Genomic DNA, 16,781 nt, shown 5'->3' with positions numbered 1-16,781 from the left:
TAACTGCTTATATGCCAGCCATATACTCTTTATTGTTGGCTGCAGAATGGGTTAGTTGAAAATCCGCCAGTGAGCTCATTCTGACACACTGACTAACAAAGAGTATATAACTCTATTATCACTCTTTTTCCTAGAAAGTACAGGAAAACAAAAAGTATGTAAAATCCAAATGATGAAGCAAAATTTATAGAACATCCACTAGAGGCCTCAGAGCTGATCTCTTCTGAAGCAAATTTGCTGCATAATGGCTTATTTTTGTTGGACCTACTGCTTCTTTCATATTACATCTGGATGGATCAGAGGATGAGGGCATAAAGATCTACAGCATGCACTCTATCCATCTGTTCTTCTCAAATGGGCAAAATGGACATTTTGGGCCCTTTCAGGCTTCAAGACCTGGGTGCAATGGTGACTCCTCCACCTACTGTAGTTACGCCCTTGTCTTGATCTCCCTACCTTTTTCACCTTCCATGGTTTTTTGACCATCAGACATATACAGATGCCTAATTTGGCACACATGGTTGTCTGTGGCTTGTCCTTGTCTTCTGACCCGGGTGGATCGATTCATCACAAAGTTCTTGCAGTTAGTAGCCAAAGAAGTCAATTGTTGAAGACTGTTTTTGAAAAGAGGTTAACTTTTCTTTATTTGTTATTCTCAATCTAGAAACCTACCTCTCTGTTTCCTCTCTGGTGTGCATCACAATAAGTTGGGCCTTTCAAATTCCTGAAAGGGCTCTTGTTGAGTAAGGGAGAGTAGTCAACGAAAGTAAATGAGGACTTGGAACTGAAGGAAGGTGCATGTTGGAGCAAGTCCTGATAAAGAAAAGTCAAAATCAGAGTGGTTTGTGCTGCATCTATGTACCTTCTCATTGAAGGATTGAAGGCTGTGGATCTTTGGTTCTCTTGGCCTGTGACTTTGCCTTCCTAGGTTTTGCGGTGAGGAACAGTGAAGATAAACCCAGATATGACATCTCTTTGACATCACAGATACCTTCCGTACTGTATTAGGATCCAGGTCTATCTCTAGCATGTTTCCATGTACGTGTCCTCTGGATGTCCTTTCATTACGTTAGTCACGACTTGAAGAGCATTAGAGCCATCTGTCATCTTCTATCAAAGAGTGAAAGATCTTAGGACCGCAATATTCTGCAAATCCTATTCTTACTGATTATTTTCTTTGCCTTTTATGTTTGGGGTGATCTTATTATCATGGAAATGTCTGCGCTTCGTAAGACTCATTTTTTCCGTAGATAACACAATCAATATACACATGCTCATACTTAGTATTGACTTCAAGTCATAATTTATCTGAATTCTGGAAGATGCTGATATGGAACAAGACCTACAAAACTTTTTTTAATAAAAAAATGAATGTGAAGAAAATAAATGTCCTAGTATATGTTGCCAGCTAGTAGAGTTAAGAATTAGACATTTTGGATTCAGTCAATGTATTTATAAATGGCTAAACCCAAATCCCTCTCTGTAATGAGATCAATTAATTTATTTATTATTCTAATTATAAAAGGCTAACAAAATTGAGCGCACTTTCCATAAACAGCCATGATTGTTGTTTCTGGTAGTGCAGCTCAGTCCTATGCATTTAAATAGTGCAACGTTGCAATCTCAGATTCCACCATTTAACGATAGTGGCGCTAGTTCCTAAAAATAATCAAATTAACTTTAAAACTTTTTTAGATCAAATGTTGTTCTGATTCATTAACCTTATAGATTCCACATTGAATGGTGGAGATGAATGAGTCAATTCTAATTTTCCTAAAAAAAAAAAATTGGATTCCCACATTTGATTAAAATCGAATTTTCTGGGAAAGCTCAAGTGAATCTGCAAATTTGAATTTTTATACGTTTTTCTCATCTCTCTTGGGTTTTATAAAAATAAGACATCTAAGTAGGAAAGGGTTCTTTACAGTCTGTGTAGTCGGACTGCAAATTGCGCTAACACAAAAATTAGTAAAGGCAGATACTATAACATGAACAGAGACGAGGAAATGTATTCTATTTACAAATTTAGGGTTCTGCAGAATACAGATTTTTTGCAATTTGCTTAATGTGAATTATGAAATATGGAGCCCACCTGTGACCATCAATTTGCTGAACCATAAAGTTCTGTAAAAAGGTTAAAAAGAGGAAAAAATATATTTTTCCCACTGTTTCCGCAGCCTGCTGTCCTGTCCTCTGTACCTCTTTGCCTTCCTCCGTCACATGCATCCTCTTCCTCTTCCCACCTGCTTTACTCTATGTTGGGTCTTTTGCTACCAATGAGGCCTATTTACGCAATGCTATAATGGAACATCGTGATTAGGAGTTGGGCGACACATGTCGTTCCATCACAACATCACAACGTGCTCTTCGATGGCACTATGCACAGTGATGTCAGAGGCCTAGTTGACGACGGATGAACCGGCATAGAGTGAAGTATTGCCAAAGATGATGAGGCATGGAAGCTGCATGGAGGACCGGATAGTGAGTCGTGGGTGCAGTGGGACAAGAGAGCGATAAGGTGTGTATTATCTTTTTGCTCACTATGGGGAAGGCAGAAAGAAGAGGCACATAGGACTAGACGCTGGCATAAGTGAGCGGTGTGATAGGTAATTGGTAAGGTGAGTATTATTTTTTTGACATCCTACATTTATTAAATTAAACTATACACAGGCTTGGACTGGCCAACAGGAGAATTCTCTGGTGGGCCACCACCCTCTTATATGAGCAGTACTTGGCAATTTATACTTGAATCACTATGTACAGACAAAGGCGGCATCTTATTCATTTAACAATCTACCCAGCTCATATAAAAATTTGTGATTGAGGATCATGTCACATTTGAGTGTAGCTGAAAAGTGGGGTCCTGAATTTGGTTACTTGTGGGCCCTCGGAAGGCCAGTGCGACACTGCCTGTACAGCATGAAATATGTTCAAAGATTTTTTCTATTTTGTCATGGTACATTTCCCTACAGGTCAGGTTGTGAGAAATGTCATACGACTTGTCAGGCCTTTTGACATCTATAGGTTTATTGATCGTTGCGTTGCTCTAATACATTCAATTTGGATATCGATGAACTTAAGTGCCCGTTTTAATTATTTTCAGGACCAAGAAGCCATCGGAGGAGGACAATGAAAGTAAACAAACTAAGAATAACTGGGTAACTGCAGGTAAAAGACTCACAAAATGTGGTGTATTATAGCAATGGCTCCAGGATATTTTACGCAATGGGCATTTACAAGTGTGTCCACCCTTGACTTTCATTAGTAATTCAAATTTATCTTGATAAGAATTCTTTACATTAATGTGACGTGAGCATAAATCTGAACAGTCGCATTATAACAAGGGTAGACACATATATGTAGATACAAATAGCAAAATCATCTCTCGGCAAAGTACCAGGAAATCATCTTTTTGCTTTGTTATTTCTTACAACACATCTCAGGATAAGACAAGCCAAAAGGTTACGATGATTCTTTCAAACAATGAATAAAGCATCAATCCCCTGTTGTAAACCTTCCAAACTTCATTCAATTCCAGTCTGATAACATTGGGGATGGTAAAGTTGGAGAATGTTAGCCGTTTCACGTTAGGTCACGCTACTACAGACCTACCCAAGAGGTGAGGAAGGACATGTCAATTCTTGCCATTGTTCAAGTTTGGAACTTTTCTTGAAAATGTTCAAAACTTTATTAGGTCCATTCCATTATGTTCTTGAGAACTTAAGCTCTAAACTACTTAATGGATGGACTTTTCATTAGAAAGTCTACGTTCTCACAATATTGAACATATTTAGCTGTATGTTTTTCCTATATTATTGCAAGCATGATCCATTATGTCTATATCCTTCCTAGATCACAATTTCTCAGGCTGAAATGTTCAGAAGCTACAATCAGAAATTGCTCTTCTGACAGAGGCCATCAGCCACCAGAACATTGGTCTTTCCAAATTTATGAAAAACAAGTAAGACTAGAGTACATGTTAAAGAGTAACTTTCATTTTAATTTTTATTTCATAAATCAATAGTACACATGACAATAAGTAACTTTGAAGTCTTATCAGTGAAATCTGCCTTTTTAATATTCAACTTGTTGTTTTACTAGAAATTCATGGGTAAAATCTGAGAATGAATGTTCAGTCCAGGAGGAGAAAGAAGAAGATTTCTCTGAAAAGATATATTACAAAATGTACTTTTTTCATGGGTACTATTGATTCATGAAATAAAAATGAAAACGACGGTTACTCTTTAAATAATAAATCAGAAGCTGTATTCATTATATAGCAGCAAAAATTGTTTTCTGTGCATTTGTATAATCAAATAACTATTAGAAACCATCTAAGCTGACGCAAGTCTGCTGGATTCAGTAATGCTAAGGTTAATAGCTTTCAGATATATTATGTAAATTTCTGCAGTAACGTAGTAGGGGATACCACATGGAATGGATTAGACATGCTCCAGTTGGAAGAGTAAACTCCAGGGTACTTATGTTATATCTTCTTTTTTCATTTCTTTGCTAGAGAACGTCACCTGAAACAGATTATTCACAAGTATGAAGAACTAAACCCTGAAAAGCCACTTACAAGAAAATTCCAAAATCCTCCTCCATCTCAGCTTCTGACCCTTTGTATGGAAAGTCCGGTTAGTAGATGGGTACCATGTGAGACAACAAACTATGGGCTCCTAGTAGAGAAGCTGCATAGGTTTGCTTTAAGAGATATAGCTGAGTGTTTTTTAGGGTCTACAAGAACCTATATTACATGCACATACAGATGTGTCCACCCTTACCTCTCCGGATTTCGTTGAGGACTCCAATTAAGAAGATTATAAGGACATGCTTCCAAAATAATTGATAGGATGCAGTCTACATTGAATCCACTGAGTGGCCTCTTACATACATATATAGCAAAAACATCTACTGACAGAATACAGATAAATCCAGTTTTGTTTTTAACACTCATTTCAGGATACGTTAAACCAACAGGAAATATAAAAAAAGGACTCATCAGTATAACTTCTTTGACCAGCTCCAAAAACGTCAGGGAAGATAAAGAAGAATATGGGAATTGTATGTATTCATATTTGATACTCAAGTTTTCGATCATCCATCTCAAAACACCATACTCAGACTGTGGTTTTGAAGGTCCCTCCAAGGGTATGATGACACAATATATTACTTATGAGGTCCCCCTATAGTATTGTCATTTCCTGATGTTCCTGTACCAGAAGTTGAGAACCTAAGACTTAGAGGACTTTGGCAAGTACTATGGGATTAAAAGAAAGGAAAAGGTCCTAGCTTTGGTGGTTCTTATCTTCTTATCTTCTTTGGGTTGATGTGAAGCTAAAAAGATACCATTCTCTACAGTAGATACTTCAAAAGAAATGTTTTCTTCATTTTACTTCAAGAAATGAGAAGAGTTAAAAGATTTGTGCCAAGTTTTGAAGTTATTCTATATCTCTCACTTATCCCGAGAACAGGACTCTGAAAAGCCTAACGGGGTAGAGGTTGGGCATGTCACCACCACACCATTCATTTTTTATGAACCTTGGCAATTTTTATCAGTTCTATAGAAAATGAATGGAACAGAGGGATGCATGCTCAATATTAGCCAAACTAGACACTAGAGTTGGTATAAATCAATTTGAGGGACTCAGTCCAGGAGTCAAGTCAGTAATCTCTGGTCGCTGAATGGGAGGACTAAGAACCGCTTTCTACCTTGCGGCATTCACTGCTCTTGTTTTGATTAGCCTGTCTAGAGTGATGTCACATGTGTGTCATGCTGCAAAAATGACGTTGAGCCAGGCGGGTTAATCAAAAGAAGAGTTGCGAATGCCAGCAATTAGGAGGTGGTTCTCAGGGCTCCCTTCCAATGGCCAGAAATTACTGTCGTGGCTGATGGATCTAGTCCTGTGAATTGATTCACGTAAACTCTACTAAACATCCATCCGTTGATGTAGTGGTAGGGTAGTTGGATGAGATACTTGTGTCACAGCTCTGTTGGGGTACTGGTTTTCCTCAGGAGATCCTACTGGTGACTAGAGATGAACTTAGTGGAAATGGTCCATGTGAACAGATGAGTATCCACTTAGGCTAATATGAGTTTTCATCTTTATGGAGGAGACCAAATTTGCCTACCTTTTTGTTCTTGAAGAATGTTCATATATACTGTAAGCCTACATACACCACCAGGCAATTTGTGAAAGAAAATTACTCCCTAAGAGCTGCACCAAAGTCTTCTCTTCCTGACAACAGGGACCTTGCTATGCACTTATGAGGGTAAAAGACCCAAAACAGCTGTCTACAGATGGGTGTCTGGAATTATATAGTTTTCTTCCCCTCTGGATGAAACCAACAGTAATTTGAATATTTTTTTCTATGGAGCATTGTCTGTGAGTAGGTCTCCATACACTAGCTGGACCTCCTCAAGTGAGACAGTCCCCCAGAGACTTTCTATGACAAAACATGATGGAAAGTCACATACTCTTTGGATTTTCCTGATAAAAGACACAGTGATCAAACAGGATGTAGTTATATGAAAATTATTCCAAGTTGAGGTTGTTACACCTGGAACCAGTTTGGACAAAGACACTAACTACCATTATGGTCCAATCGGAAGCCTTTATGTGTTGTGTTTCCCCTTAATAAGAGTTAATATATCTAAGTGAAAAACGCCTTTGTTGATAGTAAACAGGAAAGAAGATAAAAGCCTTACCAGATTACAGCTGGAATAACATACAATTAAGTGGTTTTTTTTTTACTTTCTTTTTCCTTGAGTCTTTTAATGTAAAAAGCTTGTAGCCGAGATGAAAGGATCCAGCTAATCACAGAAGCAGTCTGTCCCAGTAACCCGAATACTGAGCAACAGCTGTGATCATTATCGAAAACAATGACTACTACAGGCATGAGACTGTATGTGTGGTAATTATCCAGAGAGAGAATGCAGTGGAGTAAGAATAGATCGAAGTTACTGGAAGGTAAGGAATAAATTCTCCAGTTCAAGCCAGAGGTCACCAACAAGAGCATGACCAAAAAAAAATGCTACATTTCTAGGTATCGACTTTAGATTACTCTGGATGACAGTCATCTAAATGAAGATGCTAAGCTCAATCATTTGTAAACCTTATGAAGGTGGCTATGCACATTAGAAGAAGCGGGCCAAACGTGATAATTTTTTTGACCAGTCAACCATCTAATCTGTACAGAGGGGTCCCGACTGCCCTCCTACATTAGACTCTAGAAAAAGAAGAGTTAAGCATGCTCAATGTCAACATACCCTTTCCTTTTTGTCCTTAAAGAAGTTGTCCACCCCCTTTTCTTCTAACACACCAACCAATGTGGTCTGAAACCCAAAAGAAACATGGTTTTGCAGTTCAACAGTATTTTTGCTTCCTCAGGGGATGGCCATGGGACCACTACAACTAGTCGTTTCCTACAGTGGTGACCAACACATCTTGCAGCTACCAATTTTTGCATCCAATTGTGATGGGTATGTAGAAATGAAGTACGTAAAACATTAAGCAACGTTTTAGAAATAATCTTGAATATAAACATTTGTTTTGTGTATACAGCTCTATTGCCAAACGATTTGCATGGTTAAACAGTGTTGGACTGGGGGTGCCAAAAGACTATAGTGGAGTGTCGGACTATGGGGGCCCACTGTTCAACTAATCATACACAAGTGTCCACCAGGGAATTCAGCTGTTCCATGGTGGGCAAATCTGAGATTAGTTATAGTTAGTGATGAGGAAATGTTCTCAAATAAGGCTAGGGTCGGCATTAGGAACAGGCAAACTAGGCAGTTGCCTAGGGCCCCACTCACCCAGGATCCCCCAGTCAGTTGCTGAGGCTGCATTATTCTCTATGGGGCTGTTTTATACTCTATGAGGGCTGTTTTATATTCTATGGGGGCTGCATTATATTCCATGGGGCTGCATGGGGTGCATTATACTATATGGAGAACTATGGGGGTGCATTATACTATATGTAGGAATTTGGGATGCATTACACTGTATTGAGTACTATGGGGACTGCATTATACTGCATGTAGGACTATGGAATGCATTATACTATATGGAGGGCTGTGGGATGCAATATACTATGTTGAGGACTATGCAAAGTGTATTATACTATTTGAAGGTCTATGGGGAGTGCATTATACTATATGGAGGCCCATGGGGTGTTCCTTCTATATGGAGGACTATGGGGTGTGCATTCTACTATATGGGGGACTATGGGGTGTGCATTATACTATATGGAGGTCTATAGGGAATGTATTATACTATACGGAGGACTATGGGACACATTATACTATATGGAGGACTATGGGAATGCATTATACTAAATGAACAAAATGCTGTGTATTCATTGGGTGATTGGATTGTTCACGCGGAACAGAAATCATTGTTCTCAGCAGCACATCGCCTGGTGAAAACTTCAGATATGCTGCTAATAACATGATACTGTATGGGGACAGATTGCTCTGTTAGTGATCGTTCTGTCCCCATAATTCTTCCTCAGCTGGTGTAAAGAGGCCAGGAAACAAGCGTCAAACGACTTAAATATTGTTGATCATGCTCGCTTAACAGCCTCAACTCAGCACATGTACAGTATACCTGCATAGGACCTACAAGCACAAATTAGTAGAAGATTTTTAGCATTGATGTTTTAAAAAATTAGCACATTTTTCATTTTAAATGCATGAGAGCAATTATTATGCTTGCCAAGATGGACATAGATGCAGAAGATGGAGACAGATGCAGAACGACTCCAAAAATGGCCAATATCCAGGTCGCCAATCTCTAGGCTCATTGGCGTCTTATTCAGATTTGACATGTGCTACATTAAAATAAATAAAAGAGGCTGCAGCAAATGTCAGTGTTCCTTGCACTTGCTTTACATGGTAGCATTGTAAAGTGGACATTATCTTGGCATCTTGAAGAGACGACTGTAAATGGTTGACACTTAAGCCACTTTATTACCGAGTGAGCACCGAGTGAGCAGCCGTGGCTCGGATGTTGGGCAGCCTTATTTGCAATGTACCAATATGAATTGAAAACGGAATGTCACATAAAACCTGACATATACAAGGCTTCAATCCCATCATCTGACACTCGCAGCTAAACAGACAGTAAATACAAAGTGTTAAATTTATCATACTATGTGAAAAAGCAAATCATCGTCTCCATTGTTTGCTCTCGTTCCCCGCATCAGGAACCAACAGGATGTTTTCAGCATTTTCATTTTTTTATATTTGAAATGGGCTGTCTGAGTTCAGAAAAAAAAGTTATGACACAACTAACGTTGTGGAGTTTTTAGCCGCTAGATGCAAGGGGAGGCAATTTAGGTTCATCCCAGAGGGCAGGAGGGGAGTGATCCAAAGGAGTTAAATGCTCATGTCAAACATGGGCTATTGATTTTTGTCTGGGGAGGTCGCAACGACATATAGTGTGGGGAGAAGTCAAGGAACAGAGGGGACCACAAGCCTCCCATGTGGCAGCTCCCCTGAAAGCCAGGGATTTCATCTACTGGTAACTGAAACATAAATTCTGGTTTTACCTTTTGTACTACTACTATTTGTATTTGCGTATGTGACCATTGTATATGTGTAACCATTGTGTATATAGTGTATTGTCTAATGTGCCCTTAAGGCGATTAAATATACAATTTAACCTTGGGCTGCTCTTTTATCTCGATCCACAAATCCATGCATCAGTTTCTCAGTTTAATTTCTCATGCTACCGGGGCTGGTTTCTGGCCCGATATAATCCCGTTAACGGATTTGTCTTATATCTAACAAAGAACTGGTGGCAGTTCTACCAGGCGGGCAGCGCTCTGTTCCACTGGTGCTCTTGAAAGGGGTTGTTAGCAAATGTGGTGCCATGGCAGTGATTGCGTGGGCCACATCTTCTCACTACCGATGCTTCCCTGGGCTCATGTGAACAGGGGGTATCTGAGATTGCATTGGTGAAAGTGGGGAGACCACATTACATGCTCCATCTGATGTAATTTTGATATCAGGCTGGATGGCGAGGGGCGGGTTCATTACAGTTACCTAATTTAGGGATTCACACTCTCAGGTAAGTTTTAGGTAGCGTTCACACAGCCAATGCAGTTTGGTCCAAACGTGCAGTTTTATTGCTTTCATAAAACTCAAAGAAATTCAAAACTAAGCACAGCCTCTTCTAGGCACACATGTAAAACAGCAAATATACAGTTTCTTCAGCAGGCACACATATGACAGTACCGGCTGATCCAAACAGATTACAATTAGTGTTGAGCATTCCGATACCGCAAGTATCGGGTATCGGCCGATACTTGCGGTATCGGAATTCCGATACCGGGATTCCGATACTTGCCGCGTATCGGATACCGGAATCGGAAGTTCCAAGATTCAAAATGCAGAAATTCAGCCAATGAGAATGATTCCAAGTGTGGGCACATCCTGTTTAGCATGGAGGGCATGAAAGTACTGGCAAGGCTGTGATTGGCTGCTGAAATGATGTCATGCTGCAGTTTAAAAGTCGCTGGCGCCATTTTGCGATCACTCTGCTGTGAATTCAGTTAGTGACAGGACGCTGTTTGCTGACTGAGGGACAGTTTAGAGATAGCGATTTGCTTCTTTGTGCTTTCCAAAGGCTAATTTAGCAACCGCTGTGTTCACCTACTATTCACCTTGCTTTTGCCTTGTAGCGCTGTTTTCACAGCGATCTGCAAGGTCTGTGTGTGTGTGTGTGTGAGTGCAGCCCACTCTCTAGTCTGAGTGCAGCCACATAGGCCATCCATAGCTGGTTGTATTCAGTTCAGGGAGGGTGGTTCATTGCCTCATACTGTTCTTTTTTTTTTTTTTTTTTCCAAGTAGTGTAGTCTGCTGCTAATTTATTCAAAAAAATCCTATTAGTGTCTTTCCACCCGTCTCCAGCTAATTTGTGGAAAAACACTACATAGGATAAAGTAGAGGAGGGTTTTTGGGCCTTGCAGCGCCGTTTACGGCTGTCTGCACGGTCTCCGTGTGACTGCAGCTCGCCCTGTAGTCTGTGAGCAGCCGTAGCCTGGTTGTCTCCAGCTCAGGGTTGTTCACTGCGTCATACCGCCAAATCAATTTTAATTTTTTTTCAAGTAGTGTAGTCTGCTGCTAATTTATTTAAAAAAATCCTATTAGTGTCTTTCCACCCGTCTCCAGCTAATTTGTGGAAAAACACTACATAGGATAAAGTAGAGGAGGGTTTTTGGGCCTTGCAGCGCCGTTTACGGCTGTCTGCACGGTCTCCGTGTGACTGCAGCTCGCCCTGTAGTCTGTGAGCAGCCGTAGCCTGGTTGTCTCCAGCTCAGGGTTGTTCACTGCGTAATACCGCCAAATCAATTTTAATTTTTTTTCAAGTAGTGTAGTCTGCTGCTAATTTATTTAAAAAAATCCTATTAGTGTCTTTCCACCCGTCTCCAGCTAATTTGTGGAAAAACACTACATAGGATAAAGTAGAGGAGGGTTTTTGGGCCTTGCAGCGCCGTTTACGGCTGTCTGCACGGTCTCCGTGTGATTGCAGCTCGCCCTGTAGTCTGTGAGCAGCCATAGCCTGGTTGTCTCCAGCTCAGGGTTGTTCACTGCGTCATACCGCCAAATCAATTTTCTTTTTTTTTCAAGTAGTGTAGGTTGCTGCTAATTTATTTAAAAAAATCCTATTAGTGTCTTTCCACCCGTCTCCAGCTAACTTGTGGAAAAACACTACATAGGATAACGTAGAGGAGGGTTTTTGGGCCTTGCAGCGCCGTTTACGTCTGTCTGCACGGTCTCCGTGTGACTGCAGCTCTATCTGTTGTCAGTTCAGCCCCCCAAAAAGAAATAAATAATAAAGTTCACCAAACACACCAGTTACACCACTTTACATTTGTGTAGGCCACATTAGCTCATATTAAAGTCTAGTCCACACTTTAGAAAATTAGTGTTTCTTATACCTGTTAGGAGGAGTTGCTCAGGAATAAGCACACAAATCCGTTAGTACTTTTCTGCTTATCTTTATCAGTCAACCAAGATGAAGAAGGCAGTGAGTAAGGCACGTGGGCGTGGGCGTGGGCGCGGAGCAGGGAGGGGACGTGGGGATTCTGTGCCTGCTGCGGGCACCGGTGACTCATCAGCACCCACTTTCACCAGGCAACAGTCGTTCATGCGCAGCTTTGTGTCAGAGCGCCGTACACCGCTGCTGCGTCAAGACCAAATTGAAGCTGTTGTCGGATGGATGGCAGCTAATGCATCAACTTCCATTAGTGCCACATCCTCTCAGACACAGAGCACTGGAGAGCAGCCATCTGTCTCTTCACCACCTGCCAAATTGCCCAGGCAGACAGAGAGCCCAGGACAGGAGCCGTCTCTACTTCTGTTCTCTGAATCTCTTGGCTTGGAAACAGGGGGCCAGCCAAGCAGCATTGGAGAAATGGAAGAAGAGGCAGGGTGCAGTGATGCCCAACAGCTTTTTCTGTCTTCCTCTGAAGAGGCGGGTGGGCCAGTGGCTCCGGTCACCACATCGCAGGCCGCATCAGCTGATGATGACACTCAGGTGCCACTTACTGGTGCGTGCTCTGCTGCTGAGACTACCCAGGAGGAGCAGTTGGGGGCAGAGGGTAGTGTAGATGATGAGGTCCTCGACCCATCTTGGCGTGAGGGACAGGAAGGTGGTGGGAGCAGCTCTGAGGAAGAGATTCCCCGTACGGCCCAAAGAGGGAGAGGGAGGGGGAAGACTGCGGATCCTGCAGCCTCCGCTTTGGCACCCGTTAGGAGCATGTCTCTTCCAAAAGCCAAAAAGGGCGCTCCCAAGACTTGCAGTGCCTGGTCCTTTTTTGACACAGTTGCAGATGACATTTGCTATGTCAGATGCAACGTGTGTCATCAAAAAGTCAAAAGAGGTCGAAATGTCAGCAACCTCAATACCTCCAACATGTGGAAACATGTGCGCAACAGGCACCCGGTGGAGTTAGAAAAACACACTGAAGAGGTAGGCCAACCAACAGCGGCAGCTACCACCTCTTCAGCTCGTGTTGCCTCTTCCTCTAGCTCACACGCAGCTGGTTCGGCTTCCTCCCAGGATCGCCGTGGAAGAACCTCTGGCCCTGTTGTCCAGAGACCCGCTGTAATTCCACCCGCAGCGCCACTTTCCCAGTCATCCACACACTCCCAGCCCAGTCTACAGCCATCGGTAGTACAGGCATGGGAGAAAAGGCGGCCTTTCTCGTCAAACCACCCACGAGCACAGGCTCTGACTGCAGGCATTGCCAAACTTCTGTCACTGGAAATGCTGTCATTCAGGCTGGTGGAGACTGACAGCTTCCGTGACTTGATGTCATTGGCAGTCCCACAGTACAATGTGCCTAGCCGCTTTTACTTCAGCAGGCAAGCCGTCCCTGCCCTGCACAAGCATGTGGAGGGACACATAAAACACACGCTACTGAACGCCGTCAGTAGCAAGGTCCACCTCACCACCGATGCGTGGACCAGTCAACATGGACAGGGGCGATACCTTTCCCTCACTGCCCATTGGGTTAATGTCGTTGAGCCGGGTACAGACCGTGCGAGTGGCGCAGGACGTGTCCTGCCCACTCCAAGGATTGCAGGAATCCATTCTGTACGCATTGACTCCTCCTCTTACACCAGTTCCTCAGAATCATCGCTGCAGGAGCCGTCACAGTCCACCTCCACATGGACCCGTGATGAACGTGTACCTGTTACGACCGACATGAGCACAGCCGTGGCCAAACGTCAACAGGCCGTCTTGAAATTAATTTTTTGGGGGAATCGTAGCCACACAGCGCAGGAGCTCTGGAATGCCATCAAGCAGGAGAGCGATGTGTGGTTTGTGCCAGCGAATCTCCAGCCAGGCATGGTAGTGTGTGATAATGGCCGAAATCTGGTGGCAGCTCTGGGCCTCGGCAACCTCACTCACATCCCATGTCTGGCACATGTGCTCAATTTGGTCGTGCAGAGCTTTTTGAGGGACTATCCGGATCTTGATGCACTGCTGCACAAGGTCCGCCTAGAGTGTGCTCACTTGCGGCGTTCCAGCACGGCAAAAGCGCGCATTGCGGCTCTGCAGCGCCGACACCGCCTGCCGGAACATCGCATCATATGTGACCTACCTACCAGGTGGAATTCCACGTTACATATGTTGGAGCGGTTGTGTGAGCAGCAGCAAGCTGTAATGGAGTACCAGCTGCTTCAGGCGCAAAAAAGTCGCAGTCAGCGCCGTACAGACTTCACAACCACAGAGTGGGCCACTATGAATGACGTCTGCCAGGTTTTGCGTCCCTTTGATTATTCCACGCGGATGGCGAGTGCAGATGATGCACTAGTCAGCATGACTGTCCCCCTTATCTGCCTGCTTGAAAAATCACTGCAAGCGCTAAGGGATGATGTTGTGGAAGAGGTGGAGGATGAGGATTCACCATTTCCATCATCTTCTGGACAGTCAGCGCCACGTGGTTCCTCACAAACGCGTAGGCAGGGGACAGTTTGTGAGGAGGATGAGGAGGAGTCAATGGAGGAGGAAGACATCCGTCCAGAGGAGGGAGTTACACAATTGTCCAGTACTCAGTGTGTACAGCGAGGGTGGGGTGATGACGAGCGGGCAGAGATCACGCCTCCAGCAGGGGACAGCGTTTCTTGGGCAGTTGGCAGTCTGCAGCACATGGTGGATTACATGCTGCAGTGCCTGAGAAACGACCGCCGCATCGCCCACATTCTCAACATGTCTGATTATTGGGTGTTCACCCTCCTCGATCCTCGCTACCGGGACAACGTAGAAAGCCTCATCACACCGTTGAACCGGGAGCGAAAAATGCGGGAGTACCAAGACACACTGGTCAATTCCATCATCTTCTCCATTCCAACTGAGAGAAGTGCTGCTAGTGCATTCCAAAGCAGCTCAGTGCGTCCAGGCAGTGGTGGAGGCTCTGCACAAAGAGGGAGCAGAAGCAGTGCCTCTGCCCAAGGCAAGACCAGTATGGCCCAACTGTGGCACAGTTTTCTGTGCCCCCCACAAAAGTCTACACCATCACAGACGGCTCCAGTCAGCAGGAGGCAACGGTTCCGTCAGATGGTGACAGACTACATGTCTTGCCCTCTTGCTGTACTCCCAGACGGCTCTTCCCCTTTCAAGTTTTGGGTCTCAAAGCTGGATACATGGCCAGAGCTAAGCCAGTATGCATTGGAGGTGCTGTCTTGCCCTGCGGCCAGTGTATTATCGGAACGTGTCTTTAGTGCTGCAGGTGGTGTACTAACTGACCGTCGCATGCGACTATCCTCCGATAACGTTGACCGGCTTACTTTCCTGAAAATGAACAAGGCCTGGATCTCGCAGGAATTTGCCACTCCTCCTCCTGATTAAATAATTAGGTCACTGTATACGTTATCCAGGTCTCCTGTTGTGTTCATCTTTCTACCACCTGAATTTAAATTCCTGGGCTCCAACACCGCCAGTTGAGGCTCAGAAGTGCCGTCTGCACAGTCAAAACATACGACCCAGTGTTATTGGGTTTCAGTAACGTCAGCTGATCCCCAGCTGTGTAGCCGGCAATGTGTCATGCGACCGCCACGCTGACACAACAACTGAAATGTAAGGGAATCTGTCCCCCCCCCCAAGGCGTTTGTTACTGAAAGAGCCTCCTTGTGCAGCAGTAATGCTGCACAAGGAAAAGGTAGCTATTTTTGTTTAGCACCTTGCACACGCAGAACTTAACACTTATAAAATGTGTCCACTGATACCGTAACACCGTCCCGGAGGTGGGACTTTCCTTCGTAATGTGATGCAGCACAGCCGTCATTCCTACCCCCCCGGCGCCGCGCACCGGCTCCTCAGCGTTGTTTGATTCCGTCCCGGAGCCTGCGCTGTTATGTTATCCCGTGGCCAGGCACACTTAGCGCTGCCCGTCTTCTGGCATCATTTGGTGTCAGGATGGCTGCGCCTGTGCGGCCGCGCTGGCAGAGAGCCCGCCTCGCAGTGTCTTCTGATTTAATCCCACTGGGGGCCTGGGATCCATGGACATGCGCAGTGCATATCTGAACCTCCACCTCTCACTCATCTCCCTATGGCTTCTTCAGACTGTTCGGTGTCAGCTGGTCCCTAATAGCATGCCACGGCCGTGACACCGCACAGTCTTAAGAAGCCGTAGGGAGGGGAGTGAGAGGCGAGGATATGCACTGCGCATGTCCATGGATCCCAGGCCCCCAGTGGGATTAAATCAGAAGACACTGCGAGGCGGGCTCTCGGCCAGCGCGGCCGCACAGGCGCAGCCATCCTGACACCAAATGATGTCAGAAGACGGGCAGCGCTAAGTGTGCCTGGCCACGGGATAACATGACAGCGCAGGCTCCGGGACGGAATCAAACAACGCTGAGGAGCCAGTGCGCGGCGCCGGGGGGGTAGGAATGACGGCTGTGCTGCGTCACATTACGAAGGAAAGTCCCACCTCCAGGACGGTTTTACAGTTGCAGGGGACACATTTTATAAGTGTTTAGTTCTGTGTTTGCAAGGAGCATGATGAAAAGAGCCACCTTTTCCTTTTGCATCTTTTGTGCTGCACAAGCTGGCTCTTTCAGCTACAAACACCTTGGGGGGGGGGGGTTAAAGGTTCCCTTTCGACTTTCTCAGGCTTCGGCCTACATTGTGTTCCTCTGCTTTTCCACCTGTCCCTGGGCTCCAACACCGCCAGTTGCCGTCCAGAAGTGCTGTACGCACAGTCAACAGTCGCTCCTCTGTTATTGGGGTTCAGTAACGTCAGCTGTTCCCCTGCTGTGTGTGTGG

At 44.3% G+C, this 16,781-nt stretch overlaps 1 protein-coding gene across 1 annotated transcript in view; it reads left to right on the top strand.

Moving 5' to 3' along the window:
- Window positions 1-3,554: 3,554 nt before the first annotated feature.
- C4H19orf81 (chromosome 4 C19orf81 homolog) overlaps window positions 3,555-16,781 on the top strand; it is a 35,688-nt gene continuing 22,461 nt past the window's right edge. The window contains exons 1-3 of the mRNA XM_077256300.1: window positions 3,555-3,619; window positions 4,517-4,797; window positions 4,963-5,068. Of these exons, the coding sequence (XP_077112415.1) occupies window positions 3,555-3,619; window positions 4,517-4,797; window positions 4,963-5,068 (452 nt within the window). The remainder of the gene's footprint in view (window positions 3,620-4,516; window positions 4,798-4,962; window positions 5,069-16,781) is intronic.

This window comes from Ranitomeya variabilis, chromosome 4 (genome assembly GCF_051348905.1).
Source record: "Ranitomeya variabilis isolate aRanVar5 chromosome 4, aRanVar5.hap1, whole genome shotgun sequence".
NCBI classification, from domain to species: Eukaryota; Metazoa; Chordata; class Amphibia; order Anura; family Dendrobatidae; genus Ranitomeya; species Ranitomeya variabilis.
The sequence above is the reverse complement of the archived record's forward strand: the minus strand, read 5'-3'. Positions and strand labels throughout refer to the sequence as shown.